At 60.5% G+C, this 13,137-nt stretch overlaps 1 protein-coding gene across 1 annotated transcript; it reads left to right on the plus strand.

Moving 5' to 3' along the window:
- Positions 1–1,675: 1,675 nt before the first annotated feature.
- On the plus strand, positions 1,676–12,814 carry LOC113940478 (serine--tRNA ligase, cytoplasmic; the record flags this gene model as incomplete). Its single annotated transcript, XM_027631624.1, has 9 exons — positions 1,676–1,952; positions 4,438–4,508; positions 5,579–5,659; positions 6,353–6,511; positions 8,530–8,673; positions 9,015–9,170; positions 11,366–11,587; positions 11,941–12,070; positions 12,657–12,814. Coding segments are annotated over exons 1-9 (1,257 nt in total), but the record flags the coding sequence as incomplete, so codon positions are not given.
- Positions 12,815–13,137: the final 323 nt, after the last annotated feature.

The raw sequence follows: 13,137 nt of genomic DNA on the forward strand, positions 1-13,137 counted from the left end.
GAGCCCAAAACAAAGTCCGAGGAATTAAAACAGAGCTGAACACAAAGTCTGAGGGGTTAAAAAGCACAATTTGGGGTGAAAAAAAGCACTTTTGGGGCGATAAAAAGCCTTTTTTGGGTGATAAAAAGCAATATCTGGCAAATATCTGGGGCAAAGCTCCTCCAAATCCCCCCCAGAATCTCCCTGTACCCCCTGAAATCCCCCTGCCCCCTTCATATCCCCCCAAACCCGACCAAAAGTTCCCCATACCCCCTGAACACCCCCCAAAAGCCCTCCCATAACCCCTGAAACCCCCTCAAAATCCCCCCAAACCAGGTCGGCTCTCCCGCCCGCCAGAGGGCGCTGATACCCCTCACGCAACACAAGCCCCGCCCGCCAGTGCCACGCCCTTGCCGCGCCCCAGACGCGCATGCGCAATGCGGTACCGCAGTGCTCCCGGGTTTGGGGGCGTTTTGGAGGGTTTTGGGGGGGATTTGGTTGGGTTTTCCCCCATAGCCCCTGAAACCCCCTCAAGCCCCCCCAACTCCGAAAAGCACCCAGCCCCCCCAATTAAACGCCACAAATCCCCCAGAACGCCCCCCACTCCCTGAAACCCCCATAACCCCCTATAATCCCTCCAGATCCCTTGAAACCGCCCCAAATCCCCCCATAGCCCTGAAACCCCCACAACCTCCTATAATCCTTCCAGATGCCTTGAAAACGTCCCAAATCCCCCCCCAAATCCCCCCGTATCCCCTGAAACCCTCCCAGACCCTTTGAAATCCCCCAAATCCTCTCAACCCCCCCCATACCCCCTGAAACCCCCCCAAACTCCCCCACACCCATTTAAATCCCCCAACCTCCCCTTCTGAAGCGCCCCAAAATCTCGCCCTTAACCCCTGAAATCCCTCCCGAATCCCCCTACACCCCCTGAACCCTCCCAAATCCTCCTGGAAGCCCCTCATAACCCCTGAAACCCCCCCAAGCCCCCCACACCCTTCATATCCCCCCAAATCCCCTCAAAAATCCTCCCATAACCCAGGAAATCCCCCCAGAACCCCCCCATCCGAAACCCTCCAACGCCGCCCCCGAACCAAGTTGGTCCTCCCGCCCGCCAGGGGGCGCTGCTTCTGCCACGTCATAGACCCTGCCCACTTTGCGCATGCGCATTGCCGTACAGCCCCCTTCACCCCCCCCCCCCCCCCCCCCCCCCCGTTCTCCCGGCTTTGGAGAGTTTTGGGGGGTGTTTGAGGGGTTTCATGGTTTTCAGGGGGTTTGGGGGGATTTGGGGTTTTTCAGAGGTTTTGAGAGGGGTTGGGTGGGATTTGGGGGTTTTCAGGGGTTTTCAGGGGGTTTGGGGGCGATTTGGGGGATTTCAGGGGCTATGAGGGGACTCGAGGGAGTTCAGGGGTTATGGGGGGTTTTGGGGGGGATTTGGGAGAGTTTTCACCTAAACCGCCTGAAACCCCCTTAGATCCTCCCCCCCAGTCCCCCACACCCCCTGAGATCCCCCCAACCCCCCCGTAACCCCTGAAACTCCTCAAATCCCTGCAACCCTGACACCCCCCCCAAATCTCCCCATAATCCCCCCACAGTCCCTGAAACTCCCCCAAAACCACCTAAAACTCCCCACATCCCCCCTCATACCTCCCGAAACCCCCCCAAACCAGGTTGGTCCTCCTGCTGCAAGGGGGCGCTGCTTCTCCCGCCACTCAGGCCCCGCCCCCTTTTGCACAGCCCACGCCCCGCCCATTTGGCGCATGCGCAGTGCGGCTTCTCCCGAGCTCCCCTACCCGTGCTCCGGATCCCAATTCCGGTCCCGATCCCGCTCCCCGTCATGGTGCTGGACCTCGACCTGTTCCGCGCCGACAAGGGCGGAGACCCCGCCATGGTGCGGGAGATGCAGCGCAAGCGCTTCAAGGACCCCGCGCTCGTGGACGCGCTCGTGCGCGCGGACGGAGCCTGGAGGAGGTGTACGTGGGGGGGCGGCGGGGGGGAGACCCCCGGGAGGGGCGTGGGGGAACCCCGAGGGGTTGTCACGCCCTGTCCTCTGTCCTTTGTCACCCCAGGTCACCTCCAGCCACCCCCCAGGCCAGTGGTGGGACTCCAGGTGATGGGACACCCCCCTTGCTCCTTCCAAGGGATGGAGGATCCCCCCGGCAGGGGATTGGGAGACCCCTGGGAGTGGCGTGGGGAGACCCCCCCAGGGGTTGTTACCCACTGCTCCCTGTCCCTTGTCCCCCCCGGTCACGCGCAGTCGCCCCCCAGCCTGGTGGTGGGACCCGTCCCTAGGAATGAGGGTCCCCAGGTGATGAGACCCCTCCCCCATTTTCTCTCTTCTGGGGATGGGGGACCCCCGGGATGGAGGTTGGGGCACCCCTCAGGGCTTGTCACCCCCTCTCCCCTGTCCTTTGTCACCCCCCGGCCGCCCCCAGCCTTGTGGTGGGACCCCTCCCCGGGGATTTAGGACCCTCGGGATTGGGATGGGGGGATCTCCGAGGGGTTGTCACCCCCTGTCCCCTCGGTCACCCCCAGGTGATGGGACCCCCCCTTCCTTGTTCCTCACAAGGGATGGGAGCGATGTGGGGTCCCTACCCCCTGATTTGGGATTCTACCCCCCGATTTGGGGTCCCATCCCCCCTCTTTGGGCTCCCACCCCGGAGCGGCTCGGGGAGGCGGCAGGAGCCGCATCCCAGTGTTTCCCGGCAGGATTTGGGGCCGTGGGATGTTCCCTCCGCCCCACCCTTGGGTGCCGAGCGCGGGGTGGGGGATGAGATGGGGTGGGCGCCCCGCAATCCCGCCGTTCCCACGCCCCCTCCCCAGGGGGTGGAAGCGGCGCCGGGGGCTCCCCTTTCCTCCCGATCTCTCCCTGTCCTTGTGGGATCGGGCCCTGCTTTAGCCCGGAGCGTTTCATCCCACGGGATCCTCCCGTTCCCAGCGACCCTCCCGCGGGCTCGGGACCCCCGGCACGGGGTGACAGGGCTGGCAGAGGGTGGCAGGGGGGACAGGAGGTGGCAGAGGGGACAGGAGGTGACAGGAGGTGGCGCAGGGTGGCGGCCGCGTGGCTGATGCAATCCCGCGGCGCCGCGGGACCCCCGCGACGGGGGGGCTGGGGGTGGCAGGGCTGGCAGGGGGTGACAGGGATGGCAGAGGGTGACAAGGCTGGCAGGGGGTGACAGGAGGTGGCAGAGGGTGGCGCAGAGTGGTGGCCGCGTGGCTGATGCAATCCCGCGGTACCCATCCTATCCCATCCCATCCCATCCCATCCCATTCCCTATTCCCTGGCTCGGGGTTGCCCCCCCAGGACCGATTCCCCCGTGTGATTTGGGGTGTCACCTTCCCAGAGTGACCCTGATTTGGGGTGTCACTCCAATTTGGGGTGACCCTGTTTTAGGATGTCACCCTCTTGGGGTGACCCTGATTTGGGGTGTCACCCTGATTTGGGGTGTCACCGTTTTTTGGGGTGACCCTTATTTGGGGTGTCACTCCAATTTAGGGTGACTCTGTTTGGAGATGTCACCCTCTTGGGGTTACCCTGATTTGGGGTGTCACCCTGATTTGGAGTGGCCCCGATTTGGGAGTACCATCCTGGTGTGGGGGGCCACAGACTGGCATGGGGGTCCCAGTGGAGAGGGGGGTTTCCCATCTCGGTGTGGGGGGTGTCAGTGGAGTGGGGGGTTCCCATCTCGGTGGGAGGGTTCCAGCCCAGTGTGAGGGTCCCATCTTGGCATGGGGAGGGTCCCAGCCCAGTGTGGGAGTCCCCAGTGTGTGTGGGGTGTCCCAGCTTGACATGGGAGTGCCAGTGCAACATGGGGGTCCTATCCTGGTGTGGGGGGTCCCAGCCCAGTGCAGGGGGACTGTCCTGCAGGGGGGTCCCAGCATGATGCTGGGGGTCCCAGCCTGGCATGGGGGTCTCAGCCCAGCATGGGCGATCCCAACATGGGAGTCTCAGCCCAGCATAATAGATCCCAACATGGGGGTTTCAGCCCAGCATAGGAGATCCCAACATGGGGGTCCCAGCCTGGAGTGGGGGTGTTCCATCCCAATGGGAGGTCCCATCCTGGCATGGGGGTCCCAGCCCAGTGTGGGGGTGCCAGCCTGGAGTGGAGGTGTCCTGTCCCACCACAGGGAGGTCCCATCCTGCCCTGGGGGTCCCAGGGGTCACTCCAGATGTTTTCCATCCCCACCCCACCCAAACCCTGGGGCATTCCCAGAGCTGCAACTCCCCTCCTGCTCCCGGGGGGGCTTCCCATGGCCCCTGGGGGCCCCAGCCCAGTCCCACCCCCTCTGAGAGCCCCCCTTCCTCTCCAGGAGACCCCAGCCCAGTCCCACCCCCTCTGAGAGCCCCCCCTTCCCCTCCAGGAGACCCCAGCCCAGTCCCACCCCCTCTGAGAGCCCCCCCTCCTCTCCAGGAGACCCCAGTCCCACCCCCTCTGAGAGCCCCTTCTTCCTCTCCAGGCAGGTTTCGTGCCGACAACCTGAACAAGCTGAAGAACCTTTGCAGCAAAACCATTGGGGACAAGATGAAGGTGGGCACCACGGGGGCACCAGCCAGGGCCACCCCATCCCAGCCCTCCAGCCCCCTCCCTGGTGCCTCCCCCCACTCCCAGATCTCTCCCTGGTGCCCCCCCCCCATCCTCCTAGACCTCTCCCTGGTGCCCCCCTCTCACTCCCAGCCCCCTTGGTCTCTCCCTCCTGTCCCTGGGGGTGTTTCCCCCCAGCCCCTCCCAGTGCCCCCCCCCCAGGCTGGTGGTGGGGGACCCCTGTGTCCCTCCCTGCCACCACCCCCCCTCCCCTCCCCACATTGATCCCTGAAGCCCCTTGAGTGGGGGTGACCTTTGGGGGTCCCTCCCACCCCCTCAGCCCTTTGGGGAGCCCTCCCCATCCTCCCCAACCCATTTGGGGTATCCTTTCCCCCCTCTCCAGTCCTTTTAGGGGTCTCTCCCACCCCCTTCCCTGGCCCTTTTTGGGAGTTCCTCCCTCCTCCACTCCCCACCAGCCCTTTTGGGGTCCCTCCCACCCCCTTAGCCCTTTGGGGATCCCTCCCACTCCTCCCTCCCCAACCTTTTGGGGTGTTTCCTCTCTCCTCCCTCCCCAACCATTTTAGGCCTCTCCACTTCCTCCCCAGCCCTTTTGGGGTCCCTCCCTTCTCCACCCTCCCCCAGCCCTTTTAGGGGTTTCTCCCACCCCCTTCCCTGGCCCTTTTTGGGAGTTCCTCCCTCCTGCACTCCCCAGCAGCCCTTTGGGGGTCCCTCCCTCCACCCCCCTCCCACCATCCTTTGAGGTATTCCTTCCTCCTCTCTCCAACCCTTTGGGGGGTCCCTCCCACCCCCTTCCCCAGCTCTTTGGGGGTCCCTTCCCTCCTCCACTTCCCCCCCAGCCCTTTGGGGTGATTTCTCTCCCCCCTCCTGCCCAACCCTTTGGGGGGTTCCTCTGTCCTCCACCCCCTTTCTTGGCCCTTTTAGGGGTCCCTCCCTCCCCCCTCAGCCCTTTGGGGGTCCCTCCCTGCCTGCTCCCCTCCCCCTTGTGTCCCTGAGGGAGGTTTCCCACTGGAATTTCCCCCGTTAACCCTCTTGGGGTCCCTTTTCCCGCCCCGCAGAGGAAGGAGCCGGTGGGGACGGACGAGTCAGTCCCAGAGAGTGCCCGGAACCTGGAGGGGCTCACGGCCGATGTGCTGGGGGTGAGTGGGACCGCTGGAGCCCCCTGTGTCCCCAGAGCCACCCCTGTGCCCTTCCGAGTCCCCCTGTGCTCCCTGAGCTTCCCTGAGCCCCACCATGCTGGATCCGGGATTTGTGGTGCTGGATCCGGGATTTGTGGTGCTGGATCTAGAATCTGTGGTGCTGGATCCAGGCTTTGTGGTGCCGAATCCGGGATTTGCTGTGCTGGATCCAGGATTTGCTGTGCTGGATCTGGGATTTGCCGTGCTGGATCCAGGATTTGCCGTGCTGGATCTGGGATTTGCTGTGCAGATTCTGGGATTTGCCATGCTGGATCTGGGATTTGCTGTGCAGATTCTGGGATTTGCCATGCTGGATCTGGGATTTGCTGTGCAGATTCTGGGATTTGCCATGCTGGATCTGGGATTTGCTGTGCGGGTTCTGGGATTTGCTGTGCTGGATCTGGGATTTGCCGTGCTGGATTCAGGATTTGCCATGCAGGTTCTGGGATTTGCCATGTGGGTTCCGGGATTTGCTGTGCAGGTTCTGGGATTTGCTGTGTGGGTTCCAGGATTTGCTGTGCAGCTTCTGGGATTTGCCGTGTGGGTTCTGGGATTTGCCGTGCTGGATCCAGGATTTGCCATGCTGGGCCACCTCCCCCCTGTCCCCAGGGGTCCCTGCCCTGAGCAGGGTCTCTCCGCGGGGTCTCTCCGCAGGCTCTCCAGGTGTCCCAGATCAAGCAGCTCCGGCTGCTCATCGACGAGGCCATCCAGGAATGTGACTCGGAGCGGCTCCGGCTCGAGGCTGAGCGGTTTGAGAGCCTGCGGGAGATCGGGAACCTGCTGCACCCCTCTGTGCCCATCAGCAACGACGAGGTGGGACAGGGACAGGGACACGGACAGGGACGGGGAAAGGCACCTGGGACACGGGACAGGGACAGGATGGGGAAAGGCACCTGTAACATAGGGAGAAGGGGACAGGAAAAGGCATGTGGGACACTGGAAGAGGGACAGGGACAGGGAAAGGCACGTGGGACACGGGGAGTGAGGTGGGGACACAGGGAGGGAGGTGGGGACATGGGGAAGGAGATGGAGACAGTGGGAAGAAGATAGGGATGGGACATGGGGAGGGAGGTGAGAGACAGAGAGGGAGATGGGACACAAGGTCAGAGATGGGGATGGGACATAAGAGGGGAGATGGAGACACGGGGAGGGAGGTGGGGATGGGACGGGGAGAGGAGGGACGTGGGACAGGGAGAGAAGTGGATACGTGGGGAGGGAGCTGGGGACACAGAGATGGGGACACAGGGATGGATGGGGCATGAGGAGGGAGATGAGGAGAAGGGTGGGAATAGGGTGAGGGACATGGGGATGGGGACATGGGGGGATGGATGGGGCATGAGGGGGGTGGGGATAGGGGGAGAGAGATGGGACATAGGGAAGGAGGTGGAGACATGAGGAGGGAAAGAGGGAGAAGGGGAAGGAGATGGGGATGGGGCACAGGGAGGGAGATGGGACATGGGGAGGGAAGTGGGGACACAAGGAGATGGATGGGAGGGGTGGCACAGGATGGGACACTGGGAGTGAGATGGGGATACGGGCAGGGAGAGGGTCACGGAGAGGGAAGTGGGGATGGGGAACAGGGAGGGAGGTGGACATGGGACCAGGAGAGACATGGACGGGGGAGGGAGGGGGTGACATGGGGAGGAAGGTGGGACAGGGGTAGGGAGATGGAACACAGGGGCCACAGGGAGATGGGTGGGGACACAGGGAGGGAGGTGGGGACGCAGGGCCATGGCAGAGGGGCCCAGAGCTGGGGGGTGCCAGGGGGATCCCCCCCAGGCTGGAGCAGCCGGCACAGAGTCCCGCCAGGAGCACACAAAGGGCGACTCAGACAGCACCAGGCACCCCTTTGTTGGGAGAATCCATGGGAAAGGCTCCTCCCGAGGGGGGGCTGACTCTCCCCTCCACTGCCTCCATTCATCCCAGGAATGTTTGGCCAGGGAACACCTCGGGCCCTGTGCCAACGGGCCTCCTAACCAGGGTCAGCCTGGGCAGGCTGGGCTCCCAAACTGGGCCCAGTGCAGTGCAGGAACTGGGCCCAGTGCAGTGCAGGGACTGGGCTGGGGGGTGATGGGGTCGGGGGCCCCAAATCCTCCTTTCTGGGCTGGGGTCGGTCTGGGGAGTCTGGGCTCCCAAACTGGGCCCGTATTGTAGCATTTGTAATATTTGTAATATGTAATATGCTTACTATTTAATATTTTTAATATGTAATAGGGATAGTATTTACATATATTACACATTTTAATATTACATATTAAAATATTACATTTTATAGATATGTAATATTTGTAATACATGTAATATGTAATATTTATAATATGTAATATGTGTAATATTTACATATTTTACATTTTACAGGTATACAATATTCGTAATATGTAATGTTTGTATTGACCACTGGTCCCAGTGCAGTGCAGGGACTGGTGTGGGGGTGTGATGGGGTGATGGAACCCAAATCCTCTCCTCTGAGCTAGGGTCAGGCAGGGGGGTCCGGACTCCAAAACTGGGCCCAGACTGTAACATCTGTAATATTTGTAATGTAACATTTGTAATATGTCATATTTGTAACGACCACTGGGCCCAGGGGTCACTGGGATGTTCAGGTGGGAATTTGGGGGGTGCCAGGTGCCACTGTGGGATCCCAGCAGGGATTTCAGGGTGTATTCAGGCTCACCATGGGGTTCCAGCAGGAATCTGGGGGCACCCACTGTCACCACGGGGTTCCTGGCGGGAATTCGGGCTGTACTTGGTATCCCTGTGGTAGTCCTTGGGAATTTGGGGTGTTATGGGGCACTGAGTGATGGGCCCCAAATTCTACTCTCTTCATGCAGGATGTGGACAACAAGGTGGAGCGGGTGTGGGGCGACTGTAGCTGCAGAAAGAAGTATTCCCATGTGGATCTGGTGGTGATGGTGGATGGCTTTGAGGGCGAGAAGGGGGTTGTGGTGGCCGGGAGCCGCGGCTACTTCCTGAAGGTGAGGGCTGGGACCCCCACAGGGGTGTGGAATGGTTGGGATCCAGGGGGGATGAGGTGGGATGGGGGTCTTGGTTTCTCCTCTGCCAGGTGGGATGGTGGGAGTGGTGGTGTGGGATGGACTGTGACCCGGGTGGTACCTCTGGATCCATCCCTGGGATGATGGGAGCCCCCATGGGGGTGGTGTGGGATGGACCCTGGCCCGGGTGGTGCCTCTGGATCCGTCCCCATCTGGGACGACGCTGGTCCCGAGAGCTGGAGCAGCTCCATGGGATCTGCTGAGCAGGGTGGATGGCCCAGCGTGGTGTGAGCATGACAGGCGGTGTCCCCCCATGTCCCCAGGGTCCCTTGGTGTTCCTGGAGCAGGCCCTGATCCAGTACGCCCTGCAGAGCCTGCGAGCCCGGGGCTACACCCCGGTCTACACCCCCTTCTTCATGCGCAAGGAGGTCATGCAGGAGGTGGCCCAGCTCAGCCAGTTCGACGAGGAGCTCTACAAGGTCTGGGCTTTGGAGTGGCATTTGGGGTGGCATTTGGGGCCCAGACACCCCCCTGGGGCTGTGGCTGTGGGGAGGGAGGTGGTGGGGTCCCCTCTGTTCCAGTGGTGACAGCAGTGGTGGTTCCCTTCCCCTCTCCTTGGGGTCAGTCTTCAGGAGTGACACACGATGGCTATGAGGTGACAAGGAGGTGGCTCATCTGAGGTCCATCTCCATGGGCAGCATGTTGTGGTGACAAGGAGGTGGCTTGTGATGGTGATGAGGTGGTAAGGAGGTGGCTGGTCGCTGGGGTCCATGTCCATAGGTGACATGAGGTGACAAGGAGGTGGTTTGTCTCTGGGGTCCATCTTCATGGGTGACATGTTATGGCCATGAGGCGACAGGGACTTGTCTCATCTCTGGGGTCCATGTTTGTGGCTGGCACATGATGGCCATGAGGTGACAAAGAGGTGGTTCATCTCAGGTCCGTCTCCATGGCTGGCATGTTGTGGTGACAAGGAGGTGGCTGGTCTCTGGGGTCCATCTCCACGGGTGACATGAGGTGACAGAGAGTTGTGTCACCTCTGGGGTCCATTTCCATGGGTGACATGTTTTGGTGACAAGAAGGTGGCAGGTCTCTGGGATCCATGTTCATTGGTGACACATGATGGTGATGAGGTGACGAAGAGGTGTCTCATCTCTGGGGTCCATTTCCATGGGAGACAAGGAGGTGACAGCTCTCTGGGGTCCGTGTTGATGGGTGACACATTGATGGTGATGAGGTGACCAGGAGGTGGCCGATCTTTGGGGTCCATCTCCATGGCTGACATGTGATGGCAGTGCAGTGACAGGGAGGTGGCTTGTGACGGTGATGAGGTGACGAGGAGGTGGCTCATCTCTGGGATCCACCTCCATAGGTGACATGTTTTGGTGGCAAGGAGGTGGCTGCTCTCTTGGGTCCATCTCCAGGGGTGACACATGATGACCGTGAGGTGACAAGAAGGTGGCTCATCCCTGGGGTTCGTCTGCAGGAGAAATATATTGTGGTGACACTGCAGTGACAAGGAAGTTGCTCATCTTTGGGGTCCATCCCCCTGAGTGACATGGTGACAAAGAAATGCCTTTTGATGGGGATGAGATGACAAGGAGCTGGTTCATCTTGGGTCCGTCTCCATGGGCGACATGTGATGGCCATGAGGTGACAGGGAGGTGTTTCATCTCTGGGGTCCATCTCTACAGGTGACATGTTGTGGTGACAAGGAGGTGGCAGGTCTCTGGGACCTCAGGTGACAAGAAAGTGGCTTGTAATGGTGATGAGGTGACAAGAAGGTGGCTGATCCTTAGAGTCCACCTCCATGGGTGACACATTTTGGTGATGAAGTGGCCTGTTTTTTGGCTCTGTCTCCACGGGTGACACATTGATGGTGATGAGGTGACAAGGAGGTGTCTGATCTTTGGGGTTCACCTCCATGGGTGGCACATTTTGGTGCTGAAGGGGCCCGTTTCTTGGCTCCACCTCTGTGAGTGACACATTTTGGTGATGAAGGGGCCCATCTCTTGGCTCCATCATCACAGGTGACATGTTTTGGTGACAAGGAGATAGCTTGTGCTGGCCCTGAGGTGACAAGGCTGGTGTCTTGTCTCCACTTCCATGGGTGACACAGGTACCTCCTCCCTGTCCCCAACTCTTTGAAACCCCCCCAACCCCCGGGACAAGCAGCATCTCCCACCCCCATCCCCCAACCCCTCCATGGGGCACACTCACAAACTGCTGACAACATGGGAGCGGAGGAGGGAAAAGGCAACGTCCTCCCCAAAAGGTTCCTCTGCAGGTGGGTCAAACCTGTCCGATGAAGTCCGAGCAGGTCCGGGCACAGAACGGGTCTGGGGGCAGAACAGGGTGCAGGAAACAAAGGCAAACTGGAGCCAGAAAACAGCCAGCTGACCAGGCTGAGAACAAAATGGCCTCAGAGCCTTTCCAACACACACACCTTGAGTTAAGGCAAAAGTGAAGTGTGCCCAGTTTCCAAGGGGAGAAGACAAAAAACTCCTCACTCTTCCCCACAGTTTTTAGGAGGGCCATCAGCTTGGAATGCCCAAGGCAAACCACCCTCCTCATTCAACATCTTTCTTTCACAGAGGCAGGGGAAAGAAAAATTCCTGCTTGGTTTTTTTGAACAAGCAAACCTCTGACACGCCGCTGTCCCCTGTGCCCGCAGGTGATCGGGAAGGGCAGCGAGCGAGCAGAGGACAATTCCGTGGAGGAGAAGTACCTGATCGCCACGTCGGAGCAGCCCATCGCCGCCCTGCACCGCGACGAGTGGCTGCACCCCGAGGAGCTGCCGCTGCGCTACGCCGGCATCAGCACCTGCTTCCGCCAGGAGGTGGGATCCCACGGCCGGGACACGCGCGGCATCTTCCGTGTCCACCAATTCGAGAAGGTGACAGGCTCGGGGGTGCTGGGGCCAGCAGGGGATTCCCGGGGGGATCCAGGGGGGTGTTTGCGGTCATAAGGGGTTCCAATGGGATTTTGGGGTGTTCCTGGTGGGAATTCAGGGTGTGCCCGGTGTCACCACAGCATTCCCAGTGGGAATTTGGGGTGTCCCTAATGTCACCAGGGGATTCCTGGTGGGAATTTGGGGTGTCCCCAGTGTCACAACAGCATTCCCAATGGGAATTCCGGGTGTCCCCCATGTCACCATGGCATTCCCATTGGGAATTCTGGGTGTCCCCAGTGTCACCACGGCATTCCCTTGGGAATTCCGAGTGTCCCCAGCGTTCCCTTCTCCTGCAGATCGAGCAGTTTGTTTACTCCTCCCCCCACGACAACAAGTCCTGGGAACTGTTTGAGGAGATGATCTCCACGGCCGAGGAATTCTACCAATCCCTCGGGATTCCCTATCACATCGTCAACATCGTCTCGGGTACAGCTCCGCCAGCACATTCCTGGTGCCCCCTGGCCCTGACCCCTTTCCAGCTCAGCATTCCGTCCCCAGACCTCGGGAGGAGGAGGAGGAGGAGGGAGGGAAGGGTGTGTTTTATTTGCTGTGGAATTCTGTGGGTCTGTGGGAAGGGGCGTGGGATGGATTGTCCCTGCTAGCCCTTCCAGAGGGACAGTGGGAGTGTCCCGGCTCCTCCTGGAAGTGCTGACAGGGGAATGATCCTGATAAAGGCTCCCTGGGATGAGTGGGACTCCTTCATCCCTGGGGCAGGGCAGGAATCCCTCATCCCCAGGGAATCCCTCATCCCCATGGGATCCCTCACCCCATGGAATCCCTCATCCCCATGGCAGAGCAGGAATCCCTCACCCCATGGAATCCCTCATCCCCATGGCAGAGCAGGAATCCCTCACCCCATGGAATCCCTCATCCCCAGGGAATCCCTCATCCCTGTGGCAGAGCAGGAATCCCTCATCCCATGGGATCCCTCAACCCCAGGACAGGCACACTCAGGGCAGACAGTGGGCCCCCCCCAACTCCCCGCTCAGCCCTGTGTCCCTGCTGTCCCCAGGCTCCCTGAACCACGCAGCCAGCAAAAAGCTGGATCTGGAGGCCTGGTTTCCCGGCTCTGGAGCCTTCCGGGAGCTCGTGTCCTGCTCCAACTGCACCGACTACCAGGCACGGCGGCTGCGCATCCGCTACGGCCAGACCAAGAAAATGATGGACAAGGTGAGCCTGGGGGTTCTGGGGGGGCCCGCCTGTGTCCCCCATCCCTCTCTGTGTCACTTGTGTCCCCCTGGAGCACTCCGGAGCCATGAGCTCACGGGCTCAACCAGGGCTTTAAAACAGAAATATATGTAGGGCTCGTTAATACCTCGAGATATTGGCAAGAGAACGAGCCCGGACTTGTTCCCAAGAGATGTTTTTAGTGACAATTTAGGGGAGGAAATGAGGGAACTTGAAGAGGTTCCAAAGGGCACCACACAAGGGGGACTAAAATGTTCCACCACAACAACAACACTGCCCCAGCACAGACTGATCCACAGCACTGG

Source organism: Corapipo altera, unplaced genomic scaffold (assembly GCF_003945725.1).
Source record: "Corapipo altera isolate COAL_440 unplaced genomic scaffold, ASM394572v1 131646, whole genome shotgun sequence".
NCBI classification, from domain to species: domain Eukaryota; kingdom Metazoa; phylum Chordata; class Aves; order Passeriformes; family Pipridae; genus Corapipo; species Corapipo altera.